General features: G+C 37.5%; 1 protein-coding gene across 1 annotated transcript; it reads right to left on the bottom strand.

Moving 5' to 3' along the window:
• Positions 1-304: 304 nt before the first annotated feature.
• On the bottom strand, positions 305-15,025 carry LOC109481136 (major facilitator superfamily domain-containing protein 9-like). The gene is made up of 6 exons (XM_019783630.1): positions 14,948-15,025; positions 11,939-12,026; positions 10,790-10,833; positions 2,195-2,324; positions 1,767-1,976; positions 305-1,542 (listed from the first exon to the last, which is right to left on the bottom strand). The coding sequence occupies exons 1-6, from the start codon at positions 15,005-15,007 to the stop codon at positions 839-841; spliced, it is 1,236 nt and encodes a 411-aa protein (XP_019639189.1). The 5' UTR covers positions 15,008-15,025; the 3' UTR covers positions 305-838.
• Positions 15,026-15,997: the final 972 nt, after the last annotated feature.

Genomic DNA, 15,997 nt, shown 5'->3' with positions numbered 1-15,997 from the left:
CTCTCTCTCTCTCTCTTATACATCTGTAACATTCCATCACCATAGTGACACCATAGCCTCTCCTTATTAACCTATTTTCTGAAGCACATTTATCTATTGCACATACACCCTCTTTTAAAAGAAAGCAAAATAGCAGGACAATATCAAAACGTGAGAAATAAAACAGTATTTTTAACAGTATAAATTTCTGTTCACATCTATTCTTCATTCACAGCTTTTCTTTTATGATAGTCATCAAAATATGAATTTAAAAGAGTGTAATTTTAAGCAAAATTACAATAAAGATTTCTTTCATGTCAAAATTCTATGTAACAATGTCTTAAAAAAGCAGCAAATTGCAGTTTGGTCCACATTTTGTGATTCTACTTAGCAAGAATATACAAAACTTTTTTCTTTGCATATAGTGTTCTCTGAAATACATTCTGAACATTCCCAATTGAGGAAATCCCCTGATATGTACTGACCAATTGTTGACCAATCATCTTTCCCTTTTCCTTATGTCATTAGCCTTTTGGAACTCTGATTGGGTATTCTTATTGCACAGCCACACATCAGTCATTGCAAAATCATTTTCCTTCTATGTTGAAACATAGTGGATCTAGCCAGCGGAAGCAAATTTTTAACCTTAAATTCCAAGTCAATTGCAATGTAGCACCAGTAAAATGCTTTTTATACCATAAAAACACAGTACCATTATGATAACAACATTATAGTTACACAAAAAAGCTATTAAAAAATCTATACTTCCTACACAACATGTATTGATAACTGTAAGCAAAGAAGTCATAGAATTCTGCACAAAAAATGTGATCCAGTTAAACCATGGCCATTCTGTAAACTACAGCTCTTTCTTCTCTTTCCCTACTGTCTGGCTATCAGACCCTTCAGGTGGAATAACCACCATGATCCCACCAGCCAGCAGAGCGAACCCTGCCCCCACCACCCCTGCTCCTGTCAGGTGTACCTCCTGGACTAGTCCACCCAACAACGGGGCCCCGATCCTCCCCATCGAGATCACCGATTGGTTCAGTCCCATCAGCACCCCCGTCTCTTTGTTCCGCCCTCGCTCTATCGTGATGTTTGTCGACGCGACCCTCAGGTTAGCGTTACAGAACGACATGGCGGTTTGGCAGACGATGTAGAGCCAGATGTACGGCGTAAAAGTCATCCCCAGGATGGCCGCCACCAACAGAACGGTGAAATGGATCATCACCGTTGTGTCATTGCGGTAAAATTCCGCGACCTTTCCGGCGCCGAAGCCGCTCACGGTGCCGACAATCCCGCTGTAGGATATGAGGTAGCCAACCTCTTTTGGCGTGATATCGAAGCGTTGTTCGAGAACGAGCCCCAAGTTGGTGCGATAGAGAAGAACAGAGAATGTCAGGAGGAATTTGACCAGGAACAGATCCCACATGTCAGAGAACAGGGCTTTCTTCAGGGAAGAGAAGAAAGCTAGAACGTCAAAGCTTGCAGCTGGATTCTTTCTGTGGTTGTCATTTTTCTTTTCTGGGTTGACGTGCGGAAGAACATACCACACAATACCTGGACAATAAGAGACAAAATCTTTGTTTATTATTTTTCTATTATCTTTCATCTATCAAGCAAAAAACATGATAGATAAATGATTTATCCAACAACTTGAAGTTTGCAGAAATACATTTAAATATCTATTGAGTTATTCATCAATTTATCAATGTTTTTGTCTACACCTTCCCATACTGTCATTATCACATATTTTTTCAGGAACAAGAAATGTGGAAACTTACACAGATTGATGAAGAACACAGCCGAACCCACCAGACAGACCAGCAGAAATCCTCCCTCTGTCACCATCAGATGTCCCCCAACCACAGGCCCTACTATAAACCCCATACTGGAGAAGGCACTGAATCTTCCAAACACTTCTGAATGTTCCGCTTTGGGGACGATGTCTGCCAAGTATGCCTTGGATAACGTCTGGCTGTGTTTGAAGATACCTAGAAGAAAACAAAAAGACAGAGTCTTGATAAAAACAAAGTTGTACCAAGGACATCATACACAGTGTATCACATACCCATCTGTGTATAATGTCCTTGGTTGTACTGAACACATTTCACAAAGACGTATCAGTATCCAATTGGGGGAGCATTGAGCAGACAGTAGCATACTGCCACCTAGCAGTGATTGAAGGAACTGCACGTGTATGACACTGTACCTGCAAGGATCCTGACTGGTATGGCCAGTGCGAGGGTGGGTGCCAGCCCCAGCAGGGTGTAGCTGATGGTTGTCAGTAGGAGGCACAGCAACAACATGGGTCGTTTTCCCCACACATCACCCCAGCTACCCTGGGTAAAACACACATCAATGTTAGGACACTTACTATGACTATGAGTTAGGCAAGTTAAGAAAGCTGGCTCACTGATTGTACAGTTAGGTAACATTGTGCCATACTGCCACAACACTTCTTCTATATTTCTGGGGTATGTTAGTCCAAATGACATTATCCAACACAATTTTTTACCAAATACTAAATATATGTTGTGTGCATTTCTTGAGGCCCTATCCTTCACAATCTTGTTTTGATTCTTTATTTTTGAAATCTAGGAAATGATGAATACAAATAAAATAGGGTATAGGAAATGTTGCCTAACTAGTTGAATATTTTCCTTGTCCGTAGTACTGAAAAACCATCAGTTGTTTGGCACTAGAAATTTAAAAAAAATAATAAAGATGGCAACAAGTTCCTGAATTGTCCACGTAATTCTTTTTAAAATCCCATCATCATATCACAGAAATTTCTCCAAGCTAGATGATATAATATTTATGTCCAGTACTATTGAGAGTTTTTGTCTGGAGATACTCTCACCTTAAACATGGTTGACATTTTCTAAAGGTCACTACTTCCTCCCAGCTACTCAGACTAATCCTGTTACGGACATGAAGACCTTTTAGATCTGTCTCAAGGACAAGGAAATGTCTAAAAAATATGTGTGCAACAGGTCTCAGATATATAAGCATTTTCATCCTACACCAATATAAAATGTCAGAAACATGACATATACCATGGCATACTTAAGTATGCAGGTACAAGCATGTACTTTAACTAGAAGAAATGGTGTCCTGGTTAATGCATTTTGAACTTCATTTCCAGGTTGTGTTTGGAGCAATTTTTTTCAAATTTTAAGCAAAAATGACATGTTCCATATTGAAAATTGACATAATAGTCTAACTCTGTGGTATATAAACATAAACAGGCCAGGAAATACATGTACTTACATAACCACCAATCAACTCTTTGAACAACGCTATACTTAGTCTTTTACTAAGTAGCAACAGGTGGTGCTGCTACCAAGAATAGCATTAAACAATTATCGTAAGGGTTATGGAATGTGTGCATATGTAGGTACACATGGAAAACATTATTCACACAAAGTCCTTCTCTGCATTCTGTATCTATATTTGGTATAGTGGCAGTAGTGGCTGGTTATATGATTATGATAAAAAAAATTTTAATAGATACAACATTAAAAAGTTAAAAAATGCTCATTTCATAAATGTCAGTGCACATCAGTTTTTGCTGAAAGGCTGACTTGTTCCATTATAATTTTTTTTCTTAAATAAAGCAATCACTACTACTTCCCGGTAACTACTACAAGTCAACTACTTGTGCTGTACAAATGGAATTCTGATTAGAAACAAAAATAGATCCAGCAAACTCATTCTAAGTGACAGCACTCACAATACAAGACAAATGGCAGCACATATGGCTGAGGCATACTAATGAGAACTGTCAACTAAATTCTGAATTCGCTATTCATTTTCATGTACTCCACAGTTTGAAAGGCATACTACATTGTATTTCATTTTGAAGTGCTGAGTTCTTCAAATAAAAAATTCTGATTCTTATGCATCGCCTTACAAAAGAACACCTGTCTTTTCAAAGCCTTGGTTATAGGAATTTCGTGTTAAAAAAATACAAAATACAGACATTAACTAGACTTTCTCTCAAGGCACCAGTACATTTTCTTCCATTTTCAAAGTCGAAAATACACTTAAGTCCAAGAAAAATTTTAAAATCCAAGGGAGATGAAAACAAAAAATTAAAAATGCAAAATACAGAAATTAACAACACTTTCTCTCAAGGCATCAGTACATTTTTTCCATTTTCAAAGTGAAAAATACACCAGAGTCCACGCCACCAAAGAAGAAAAATTCTAAAATTCAGGGTTGCTGAACCATGCTGAACTTTTCTATCATAAATCCTTAATTGGTGTATGTGCAGGTGCGTACTGTAAAAAAAAATTGGTTCCAATTAGTCGGAGTCTTCCCCCCTCCACCGGACACTTCAGTACACTTCCGCTGGTTTCTGCACATCGTATTTCAATAAATGAACTTCCCTTCAGAGGAAATTGCTGCCTGTGGCGGAAGTAATTTTTCTTGTAACTTCATTTCGCTTGTTCGTAAGTCCACTCGAGTTTGATAGTTTCTGTGTGTGTGTGGGTGGGTGTAGAACTGTTCACTCGCAATTTTCACTGCAATAAGAGTTCAATTAGTACATGCTGGAGATTACAAAGAGGGGCAAAGTATTGCTTCAAAGTTCATAAGTAACAAAAACATTTTTTTTAGTTTTACAATTTCTTTTTCTATAGTTTTAACTTCTACAAGCCATGTCTACATGGTGGGGTAGTGTGGTGCTACGGTGGTCGACTCAGAACTAACAGATCCCGGGTTTGAGTCCTGACATGCCACCAATCTTGTGCCCTAGGGAAAGGCACTTTACAAAACTTTCCTCACTTAAACTCAATTGAAAATGAGTATTGTCCATCCTGTATTTCTTTCTATGAGTTAAACACAACACCAGCAACAGCTGCCTTTGTCCCACATCTAGTGTATTGTTACAATTTCAATAAAATCAAATCAAATACATGTCTATCTGTTGGAAGAGGATTTTATCTGTGTGTGTACTGCATTTACATGTTAATAATATAGATATCTTTAAGTCAAGGTTTTTTTTTAATGTGACAGTCTTAGGGTCCCAGTAGAATGGTTTATATAACAGCTGACAGTAACTCAAATTGATATATTCTGACGTGTAACATGCGGGTTTATGATGAACCTAAGTGACGCACTGATCACATGGCTGGCTGATGACTCGGTTGTTACTACTAATTAATGACTTATGGGGTGATCAAAGATTCAAACAGTGTACACATTCTAACACATCACTATCAAAGTAGATGAGCAGCAAATTGGAAATGACAGAATGTCAAAATTTGTCTCAATCAAGGATATGGAATTTAGCTGAAAGGTGATTTTGAGATTTCTTTACTGTTTTAAATTGAATGATTTTATATCAAAGACAGCTATAAAACAGAACAATTACTGACATTTTTTTCATAATTTCACATTTCAGTAATATGCATTATACAAATCAACAACTACAAAGCATATATTTCTTACTACAAGGTATAGTATAGGTCAAAATAAATTGAAAATCCTTGTAGTGCACTTTTCTTTTGTCAAGGTTATGTTTTAGGTTGCATTTGATTTTTTGTGTGCTTTGTTTCCAGCTTAGGCATAACTCAAGAAGCTATGGATGGATTTTTAATTTGGTATATAAGATAGGATTTTACTTGTTGAAGATGAGATTTTGAGCCCTCTAGCAGCTTTCTATGTATTACATGGTCCACATATACATGTACACAAGTAAATAAATCATAACAATTAACTGCATACATTCAGTATCAGATCATACTTTTTCCTTATAAGAGTGATGTCTAGACAGGGACAGTAAAATACCACATAAATTGAACCATAAAAGTTGTTTTGAGTCTGAGAAACCAGCAATCAAAAGATTTATCATGACATGAAGACTCTACAGTTGGCTGATGTTTCACATGTGGGATTCATCTGTTGATGGACCATGGTTATGATTACAGCTATCATTGAGAAATGTTTTACGACTGAGCAATTTTTTTTCTGCTTGGGTCGGTAGAAGTAATATAATTAGAGGGGAGAGGAGGGGGCGTCATTTTTATGTAATATTCCACTCAAGCAGACCTTACAAACTGATACATTGTAGATAATGTATACTGCAGCAAACCCCCAATATATTTTCTCTGATTATGTTTACCGAAGGAAAACACATTTTGTTTTTTGCAGTTTCCTCCTCTTCTTCTTCCCCAAACAATGACCTAAATGACCTGGACCAGACTGTCTGTTACCATGGTAACTGGTGTTGGGTTACATCATGTTGCAATTTCATAGTAGGAGGGATTTAGACTCCTGTCTGACCATATATATGAATGTGTTTGAGTAAGAATTAACAGAGCAGACGATATTCGAAGGTAAACATCAATGCATTGGCTTTGCAAATGTTACCTTCCTAGTTTTTTTGTTAAATTTGTATGAAATTCATTCTTTCAAGAATCACAGAAAGATACAGTAATGTGTTCATATCTCAAAACAGAAGTGGGTGACTTTGCAGAGCGCATGGAGAGCAAAGGAATATTGTGTGGTGGGATGCTTATTCTGAGCACATTCACACACCAAGACTCTTAACACTAATACGTCTGGCAGAGGGCAGTTATGTCTCCACTATCCACAGAAACCAGACAGATTGGCTACGCTGTAATGTACATGTTTATTCCCGGCCTACTACCTTCCACCATCCCAGAGGTTACAAAATTTATTACTTGCCCAAACAGTATTGTCAACGTGTTACATCTGCAGAGCTCTTATGGAACATTGCTACGAATTGCCCCCTGCTAGAAAATGGTATGCCCTTGGGCTTAATGATGATAATTTCATTGGTCAGTCAAGTTTTGAACTTCCAAGCTATGTTTGTATAAACCGTAAGCGTACAACTCTAAATTTGTCTAGGGGTTCATCCAGGTGTGAGTGGATCAAACCACACAGTCCACAGCTTGTCTGTACAAAACTAGACAAAAGTCAGTTAACCAGTTATGTTGAACAAACAGGCAAACATCAGTGATTGGTCAAAAGTGTGGTGGAGTTACCTGACCCCTTCCCTGTTGAGTGACAGCTAGTATGCTGCCCTAATGTAGCTGACCTGCTTTTTGTTCTGTTCATCTAGAGTCCATGCTCTTTTGCTCTTTGACGAGAAACGACAGCACATCAGCATCATTACGGCCACTTCTTTCTCTCAGATCTCCAACGACCTTAAAGTGCCAGAAGCACTCTATTCACAGAATGGAAATGGTCAGCAACTTATCCATGCACCGAGCAGAAAGCCATTATGTGGGGATAAAGACGGTAGACTTGGCACCTTGTGACGCAAAACGCTGGCAAAGAGATGAAGAAACTAAGCAAACCCAGGAGTGTACATGTCAGGGTCGTTGAGTTCATCTCTTAGAAATATCAGTGAGAAGTCCAGAAGTCAACAGCAGGAAAGCTATTATTGGTGCAGAGTTGAGAGAACGTGAGAGAATATTCAAAGCAGGAAATATTATCATGGCTAAGAAGTAAGATGAGTAGAGTGCAGGCAAGTAGATGGGTTCAGAATCCTGTTTGTACTATCCAATCCAATGCAAGTCTTCAAATACCGACTTTTGTGAGATAGGCACAATTCTTCCAAGGCAAATCAAGGTTTGAGGTACATGTTGTATAATGATTTTATCAGAAATACACTAACAGTGTAATTTAACATTATATTATAAGTATGTAATATGGACGTTCAATGTCTAGGTAGTACCGGTATGCTTTTTTTTTTGTTACAGCCAACAAAATATTTCAAGAATTTTGAAGCATTTCCACCCACCTTGCTGAATATGATGGTACAGCCCACCAGAACTATGCAAATGACGTCCTAAATTCAATTACCTGAAATCCAGTTGATCTCCCGCTGCTCCTATCTTCAAGGCCAGTGGCCACGAAATACGTCAATCTAGTTTGACATCTATATAGTGTAGAGATAACGCCCACAGCTATGGATCAACGGCAAATTTTTCACGGGGTCTTGAGAATCAATAGGCGATGAGCCTGATAACAAAGCATGTCCTTGACATATCCAACACCATCGGGTATCTGTTAACTACTGTGGGCAGGGGGTCAATACAACAGTCAAACAGTCACTGCAAATTCATTTATTATTATTTATACTATTCTATTTTTTGGAATTCGTAATAATGCAATTGAAACTAGAAAGGTTACATTTGCAAAGCAAATGCGTAATGTTTACCTTCGCATATGGTCTGCTCTGTTAATTCTTACTCAAATACATTCACATATATGGTGACAGGAGTCTAAATCCCTCCTACTATAAAATTGCAACATGATGTAAGTAAACCAAAACTAGTTACCATGGTGACAGACAGTCTGGTCATTCACCAGGTCAGAGACTAGTGTTTGGAACGGAAGAAGAAGAGGAAACAGAGCAAAAACAATATATTTTCCTTCGGTAAACATAATAGATGCATACAAACCTGATTGTGTCAAAAACCTCGAGTTGCTCCAAAAGCTGGCTAAGCCCACAAAATTTGGTTGCTAAAAACTTGGTTACCTCCAAAAGTTGGATGCCCCCAAAACTTGGTTACGCAAGAACTAAGGTACCCAAAATCGCTACACATCCTTAAAAGGGCTTCTAAAAGCGCTAACCTTGTAAAGGTCAGTCCTTTCAAGTACTTAATGCCACGAATTATCAAGAAAAGCTCCTTAGACTTATCTTAATCTTCTCACTTGATCTCAAGGTTAAACCCTTGATGTCTAAGTTAAGCTGACAGGAATTCCAACAGGAAAGGCTTTCTAAGGAAGATTAAAATGGAATAAGTCCTCATTTCATAATAGTCAAGTCAAGTAGACAGCTTACATCTGATAAAAGTAGCTTGGAAGGATATCATCATGAAACTCTTTTAATAGGCTAAATCTATCTATTTCTATGGTTCTCGTTCTTTTTATTTTAAATTAGTAAAAATTCTGTTTTTGAGTCTGTTTTCCTACTACTGTGAATTGGGAAATATTAAAGGTGGCTTCATGTTTCCTCAGTTATGTTCACTTCACACTTTTACAGCTTATACTGTCCTGCAATGTGTTACTACAGTTGTTTAAGTTAATTACAAAGTTAACCTCCTCCCTGTTGCCTAGCCCTGTAACCAATAGAGACTCAGTAGCCAAATGGCTAAAGGTTAAAATACTGTGAATCCACCTCATTGCCCCTTCTACTGCAAAACCTTAGTAAGTCATCGCAAATTTAAATCAATTGACATTCTAACCTTCCAGATCAGCATTATCTTATTTTCTAAATCCCAGATTAAGATCAAGAGCCAACAAATCCAATTGGTGTGGCCTCAACTATTTTAATCACTCCGAGAGGCAACTGGGTCCGTAAATACAGGTTAGTAATTGGGTATGTAATGTGCACTAGAAGCAATTAATCATACTTACCCAACCAGGCTTTTGGATTACCTAATAAGGCTAACGTACGTACACAGGAACTACAACATGTCATTAAGAAAGTCAATAATCCAGAAGTGGTTTCTATTAATAATCTGTTTCTATGTGTACTCTATCTTATTACTACTGTAAATCTCAAAATGTTTGCCATTGTTTAATTTCTGCTAATGCTACATGTACATGTAGTATTTTGTTCAACCCAACCTTGAAATATCTAGAAAAGTTCCCAATATGAAATTAAGTCCCAGTTACTATAACATATATGTACATAATTCTCCAAATACTTTACTAAGTGATACTAAGAGATGTTTCTAAGTAATTATTGAAGGGTATTTCAGTTAGTTTTTTTTTTCTCAGGGAAAATTACAGATTGATAAGCTAATGTGCACTTCATGCATACACATACTATTATTATATAGTATATGCTTTAAAATAGGATTAAAATCATTTGCTCCAGAACTCAACATGTACATGTACTTTCATATCCTAACTATGCCTTAATACAAGGATAGCTTCCCTTTGGACCAAAAGTACCACCAATCAAAAGAGCTCATTAGGAGACTAGAATGTAGTGTGCTTTTAGATTAGTTAATCTCAGTGTGAGATTAAGAATGATCAGTGCCTGATCCCCATGGGTGACTAGACTGACGTTAGCAGTAGTGTAGATCTGGTGTAAAGTGTAATCTGGTCATCAGAGGGGAGCAACGAGCATCGATCTTTGAAGAACTCATCGAGATCCGCTAATCGCGGCCCTTGGAGAGCGGCCAGGTGCCTTCGTGCGCTAACTGTTGTCTGATTGCTCACGAGTGGCCGAGGGAAATCACTCTGCGTGCAGCGCTCGCCTGTCGTTAGCGGATGGTACGGGACGGCTGATTGGGTTTAATGGAAGGGTGAGGAAATCATGAAGAGAGGACATCATTGGTGGAATGGTCAGGAAGAAGCAGGCTTCTCTTTAACCTTCTACATCATTTTGCAAAGGCTGATACAGTTAAAACAGGGCTTAAAAACACAGGCATTCACACAGACACTGAAAACAAAGCCTCACATTTTTTGGGCGGCTGCAACATTTAAGAAATAAATGGCAATTAGTATACGAAAAGAACAAGAACAAGATAAAAAGCTATTCTTAGATTTACCAGCAATATACAGGGTCTGACAACATTGTTGTAAAAACCATCTTTGCCCCCCTTCCCCAAATTATGGATGTAATGTTTTTGTAATATTAGTAAGAACAATTTCTATTCGAATCAAACCTTTTTTTTCTATTCGAATCATACCTTTTTTCATAACATGTACCTTTTTGAATGCAACAGGTTTCATTTCCATTTTAGACTAAATCGTGTTATGCTGTACAAATCCAACTTTTGAAGAAACCTTGAATGCTCAATCCATCACTTACTATGAGTGGACTGGAGAAGAGTTGAATTCCACCGTACACTGAAGCTGGAAATAGGAGAAACGAACCATGTTATACAATAGAACAAGTGTTTTTTCCAAAGGTAGAAGTATTACATGTAATATGTCTCTGTCCATGGTACTGAATTGTAGTCAGTTGTGCAAATTGCTATCTACTTATCAGTAATACTAATAGTTGTATCTATTCATATCAGAACTCTTGCCTATATTTCCTATGGACAAAACTCTCTCCTAATGCTACAGGCAACCATTCAAATGCCAATCATTTATTAACAGGTGCCAGACTATTGTACAGGGAAGCCAACAAAAGAAAGCTAGACTAGAATGGTAAACAGGCTACTGTTATGGATCTATGCCTCGTAAAATTTATGAGTATCACTGTCACTGCTGGTGCAGGTAATAATTACAATTACTTGATAGGTACTACTTTGGAATAGCTCTGTATGATCAAAATATCGCTCTGTCAAATTAGATAAAAGACATATCTCATTGCAGCACAGGTGACTTTGGGACTTCATTATCGTTCGCCAAGGGACACATCTCAGTAAGTCAGTGCAATTACTGTGCTGGGTAAATTCAATCAGTATCTCTCAGTACCCATTTGGCATTCTTCCCTTACAATTTCTAGAAAGGAATTACATTTTACAGCACAATATCATATAGGGAACAAGACATGGTTGAAAAGGACATATAACTTCATTATAAGGGATTTCCCAAACCTTTTCTCAACTCAATTATTTTTAAATGTCAAAGTTACTGCTTGCAATATTAACAAATTTTACATACAGCCATAAAGATATTATAGTACATTTCAAAATATTAGGGTTATGCAGGTGGAGTAAAAATATACCTTTTTTGAGAAAATACAGAAACTATACCAACATGAGGACAATTTAAAGAATTGATTATCATCAAACAGCTTCTATTCATTTTATCTGCTTAAAAATCTTAAATTACGAAACTTTGCATGTTTTTACACATCAGGTTAATGTATTTAATCAAATTAATGACATGACAGACAACATTAACTTGTTTGAAATGTTGAGAAATTACAATTGAATTGGAATTAAATTAGACAGATATAGAAAAGTTTTTTAGCGTTTTTTTAGCAATAGACTCATAAAAACCTTACCTAAGGCTCCCATGAGAGTTGGTGTTGCTCCCATGTCTTTAGCATGTCTGGACAGTAGTGGGATGATCATGCTCACTCCAAACAAATCCTGAAAAGTACATCAAAATTCAAACCATTTTACAAAATTTAATATGTTCAAGTGCAGTTCAAGTGGTAAGCAAAAGGGGGCACCCTTCTGTAAAAATACATTGTGTATCTATTCTTTTACTCCACAGTTGGTTGCATACATTTCCAACAAATTTGCATTTTGCTTTGCCAGTGTGATAGAAGTACAGCTACATGTAAGTGTGCATGTATGGAATATATGCTTGAATTCTGAGGTTCTGTAAGAGCCTAGATTGAATGTCTCTGAAAGCACATGCATGCAATCTTTCAAACTAATCTAATTTGACAACTGGAAGCTACCAGAAGATCAAGTTTAGAGACCTTGTAATTTCCCTGCTGTCACAGCCAGACCATCTCTATGTACTACAAACCCACTTATCTTTGAAAAGACTTAATTAGGAGAGGAAAGGATGCCTTTTATTAATTTCGCAGTGTTTTAATTTAAGCTTACAGTTGAAATAATTTTGCAGCATTGTATAGTGCATTTATTAGCATGACTTTGACATGACTTGGAGATGTCCCCACAAATAAGGCAAAGATTAAAACAGCAGTTAACATTTTCAGATTTACAGTATGATAACCATGTCTCATCTGTAAGGCTGGATAATGTCAATTCTCAGAACCCCCCTAGGCACAACGTGAGGAGCGGGTAATTGGGAACTGGGTTAGCAGCACCAGGCCAGGTCCCTTATCAATCATTTCTTAAAGCTGTCACACAGATAATGGTTTCAGCAGTGACCCATAATACCCTTTGATGATGATTTCATGGAAGCTTTGCACTCTGGCACACCCTTTCAATGTAACATTTCTAAACTCCCTACGCTCACGTCAGATATGACAGCTTAATATGTTACTATTCACAGTCTATCTGTTGCTGGAGGCAACTTTACATTACAAGAGAGTGTACTGAGTTACCGGGTTACAGTGGAGCCTAATGCTATCCATAACATCTTCTAAAATATCATGCTAGTTAGGAAGACAACCTCTTAAGCTTTGCATGTGTCTCGTCAAAATGAAATAGAACTAGCCAGTTTGTAGACGTCATATCTGTGTCTTGCATAATCTTGTCTGAATGTCTTGATAATACACACAGATGGCTGCTTTAGAAATTAGAAAGAGTTTTGCACGGGACCAAAATCCAAATATTTCATTTAACTTTTAAGCTGATTCTAGATCTTACGTGACCAAAAATCAAAAAATATTTTGGAAGTAAGATGAAACTTAAAGATTAGACAATGCAAATTGACTATTGTTTTTATATAAGTCTCTCAAAAATAAAATAAGGAAAAAGAATGTGGTGTTTCCTGTTTCAGTCCTAAAAATTAGGGTCGGTAGGTAGGGATTGTCTTTTTCTTTCTCTATCTTCTTATTTTAGACTTTGGTGATCTCTTCGACTAGTGATCCAACTTATACAACACAGTTTAACAAAGTCAAACTTGTATGAGGATACTTACATTTTCAATTTCAATGTTGGCAAACTGATTGTACAATGTTTCATCACTCAGATGTCAGATCATGGAGCTAGAAAAGGGCGATCAGCTAAAAAAAATCATGTCCCTTGCAGGGATCCATAAAAAATGGCTAGGGTCAGCAGTTTTTTCTAGGGTTGGTCTGTAAACAGGACACACAACATTTTTTCCCTTGGCCTAATTCATAATCATAGAAGTTAGAACATGCTTCAACTTTGTCCTATATCTGTAAGCTACCAATAAAGCCCCTGGCTTCTGGTTAAAGTGTAAGTGATGCCAACATAAACAGTCAGGAGTTAGGGAACGTGAACTGTGGGGTCAGGTTCAAGGCTAGCCTGACCATATAAGGCAGTGATTGATACCTCCTGTTACTGTGTCCTTGTTCAGGACACCACAACCTGTAAGTGGAGGGACATGTGCAGGCATTAGTTTGGCTTTTACCATGAACAAAGGCCAGACCAATTCAATATATTGGTTCTTAGGTCTGGCCAAGACATCTAGAGCACTCAGGAAAGTTCAGTTCATCCTCTTGCAATTGGGAGGTGACAACTATGATGTTTCTCCATATCATGTATGTAGATATATCTATTTTATGTCTGTCCAGGATGGTGGCTGACACTCCACAGTATTCATCAGAGTTGGTCATATTGTGGAATATTTAGCTATAATATATAGGGAGATCTAAACACAGCCAACACAGCCAAACTGTGGGGTAAACTCACAGGAAAGCTTGGGACACCCAGGCCAGAAACCGGGACGAAAATGGATCATTGTTCAGCCCACAGGAAATGCCTACATACTTCAGCCAATGAAGCTTTCTCTTCTTGAGGGCAATGTATAAGATGGCAAAATATGCACAATTCATGAGTCGCCATATAGGCGACACAAACACGAAAACACATGTAGTATGATGTACACACATTCCCTTGGAGTGAAATAATATGAAACACCTATAAAATGTAAATGCATTTGGGAGTGCAACGTGTGGTGTACGTGAGGTTGTGTGACGTAACGGCAGAGCATTCTGTTCAGAACCAAGAGGTCCCGGGTTTGAAAACTGCCAAGTCACCAACCTTGTGCCCTTTGCTCAGGTGAAAATGAGTATGCCAGAATGATCATTATCATGATCAAGGGCATTAATGGCAAAACCAAAACCAGCAGACAACGGCAACAGCATGATAGATCAGGCTCTGGTATTAAAAAAAATGTCATACCAATACTATAACCCAATACTTCCTATAAAATTGAAACTAAATTGTAAACATTGTGGTTGTGAATAAAGAGCTTTGCTGTGTTCAACGGGTGGTACAATAAATTGTAAACAAAACAAATAATTAAAACGTTGACAATGCTATATGTTGTGATGATGCGTATCTATGTGTATATTTCTTTATTTCTGCAACAAACATATTGACTTTAAATTCTCAAAACTTACCAAAAACCCAGAAAAACACAGCCACATCGACAGTCTCTTTTCTTCCCTGGAGGCAGCCATCTTGAATATGGAAGGTGCCATTTCTTTCGGCAGGGGTGATGAAGCAGTAGTCAAAACATGTTGGCTTCTCCAAGCAGATGTTGGGAGGAAACATTGTGACATGTTAAATGTGTTTATGGTTTTTACATGGCGTTGGTTTTTTGATTTGGAGGAAACTTTGGCTAAAAACTTGGGAATGTTAAAGCTTTACCGTTACTGTACAGTGATACATGAAGACAAATAAAAGTCACATAACAGTTTATATCAATATACATGTATTACAAATGAAAAATCATAATATTCGTTATAATTGATGTCATTTCATCTTTTTTATTTTTGGAAATGTCTTTGGATGTCTTTCGAGGAATTCATTGCTTGCACAAATTGTGTTTACCATCTTTTTATAACAATAAAAAATATAACGTTGCATTTACACACATTCATAAATGTATGCATGGATGCCGCCCACACATATTTTAACACACATGCATCTAACAAACGCTGTCAATTTCAACATTGTTGAATTCCCCATGCAGTGGCCCATACTACACACTGTTCCTGGATAATTCATCCTGTCAGCCTTTGATTGCTGGCAACACAATCCAATTTTCTTATTAAAGTCTTCCATTAGTTGACATTATTTTCCTATCTGCCCATGACAAGCAATTCATTGGGGTAGAATTATGTCATAAAAAAAGAAAACATTTGCAGGCATTGGGGATCAATCTTAAAAGTAACAACATTAAAAATCGGTCTGTATCCAAGTGGTAATGAAATTGGGTTGCAACTTAGAATTCTGTGCAGTGTCGTGACGTTCCCGGCATACAAAAGTGGAGAGATGGATTGAAGTGAAATCCAGTTGATTGGTGGGTTGGGTAACCTGGCATGTCTTCGGATAGTCTCCAATTTTCTGCTTATATGCTTCCGCTCGCCTTCAATCAGAAAGACTTGCACGGCGCCTTTGGTGAAGAAAATTGGATGGCGTTATCACTTCAGCCTCTCCGACAGGTG

The sequence above is a fragment of the Branchiostoma belcheri genome, unplaced genomic scaffold (assembly GCF_001625305.1).
Source record: "Branchiostoma belcheri isolate BF01 breed outbred unplaced genomic scaffold, Haploidv18h27 scaffold54, whole genome shotgun sequence".
NCBI classification, from domain to species: Eukaryota; Metazoa; Chordata; class Leptocardii; order Amphioxiformes; family Branchiostomatidae; genus Branchiostoma; species Branchiostoma belcheri.
This window is presented reverse-complemented; position numbering and strand designations above follow the sequence as displayed.

Bases quoted from the DNA above. Each gene is read 5' to 3' on its own strand.
- LOC109481136 (XM_019783630.1), bottom strand. From the start codon at position 15,007: ATGGCTGCCTCCAGGGAAGAAAAGAGACTGTCGATGTGGCTGTGTTTT. The intron at 12,027-14,947 runs GTAAGTTTTGAG...TGTACTTTTCAG, and splicing joins TGTGTTTTTCTGGGTTTTTG to GATTTGTTTGGAGTGAGCAT. The intron at 10,834-11,938 runs GTAAGGTTTTTA...TCCTATTTCCAG, and splicing joins AACTCTCATGGGAGCCTTAG to CTTCAGTGTACGGTGGAATT.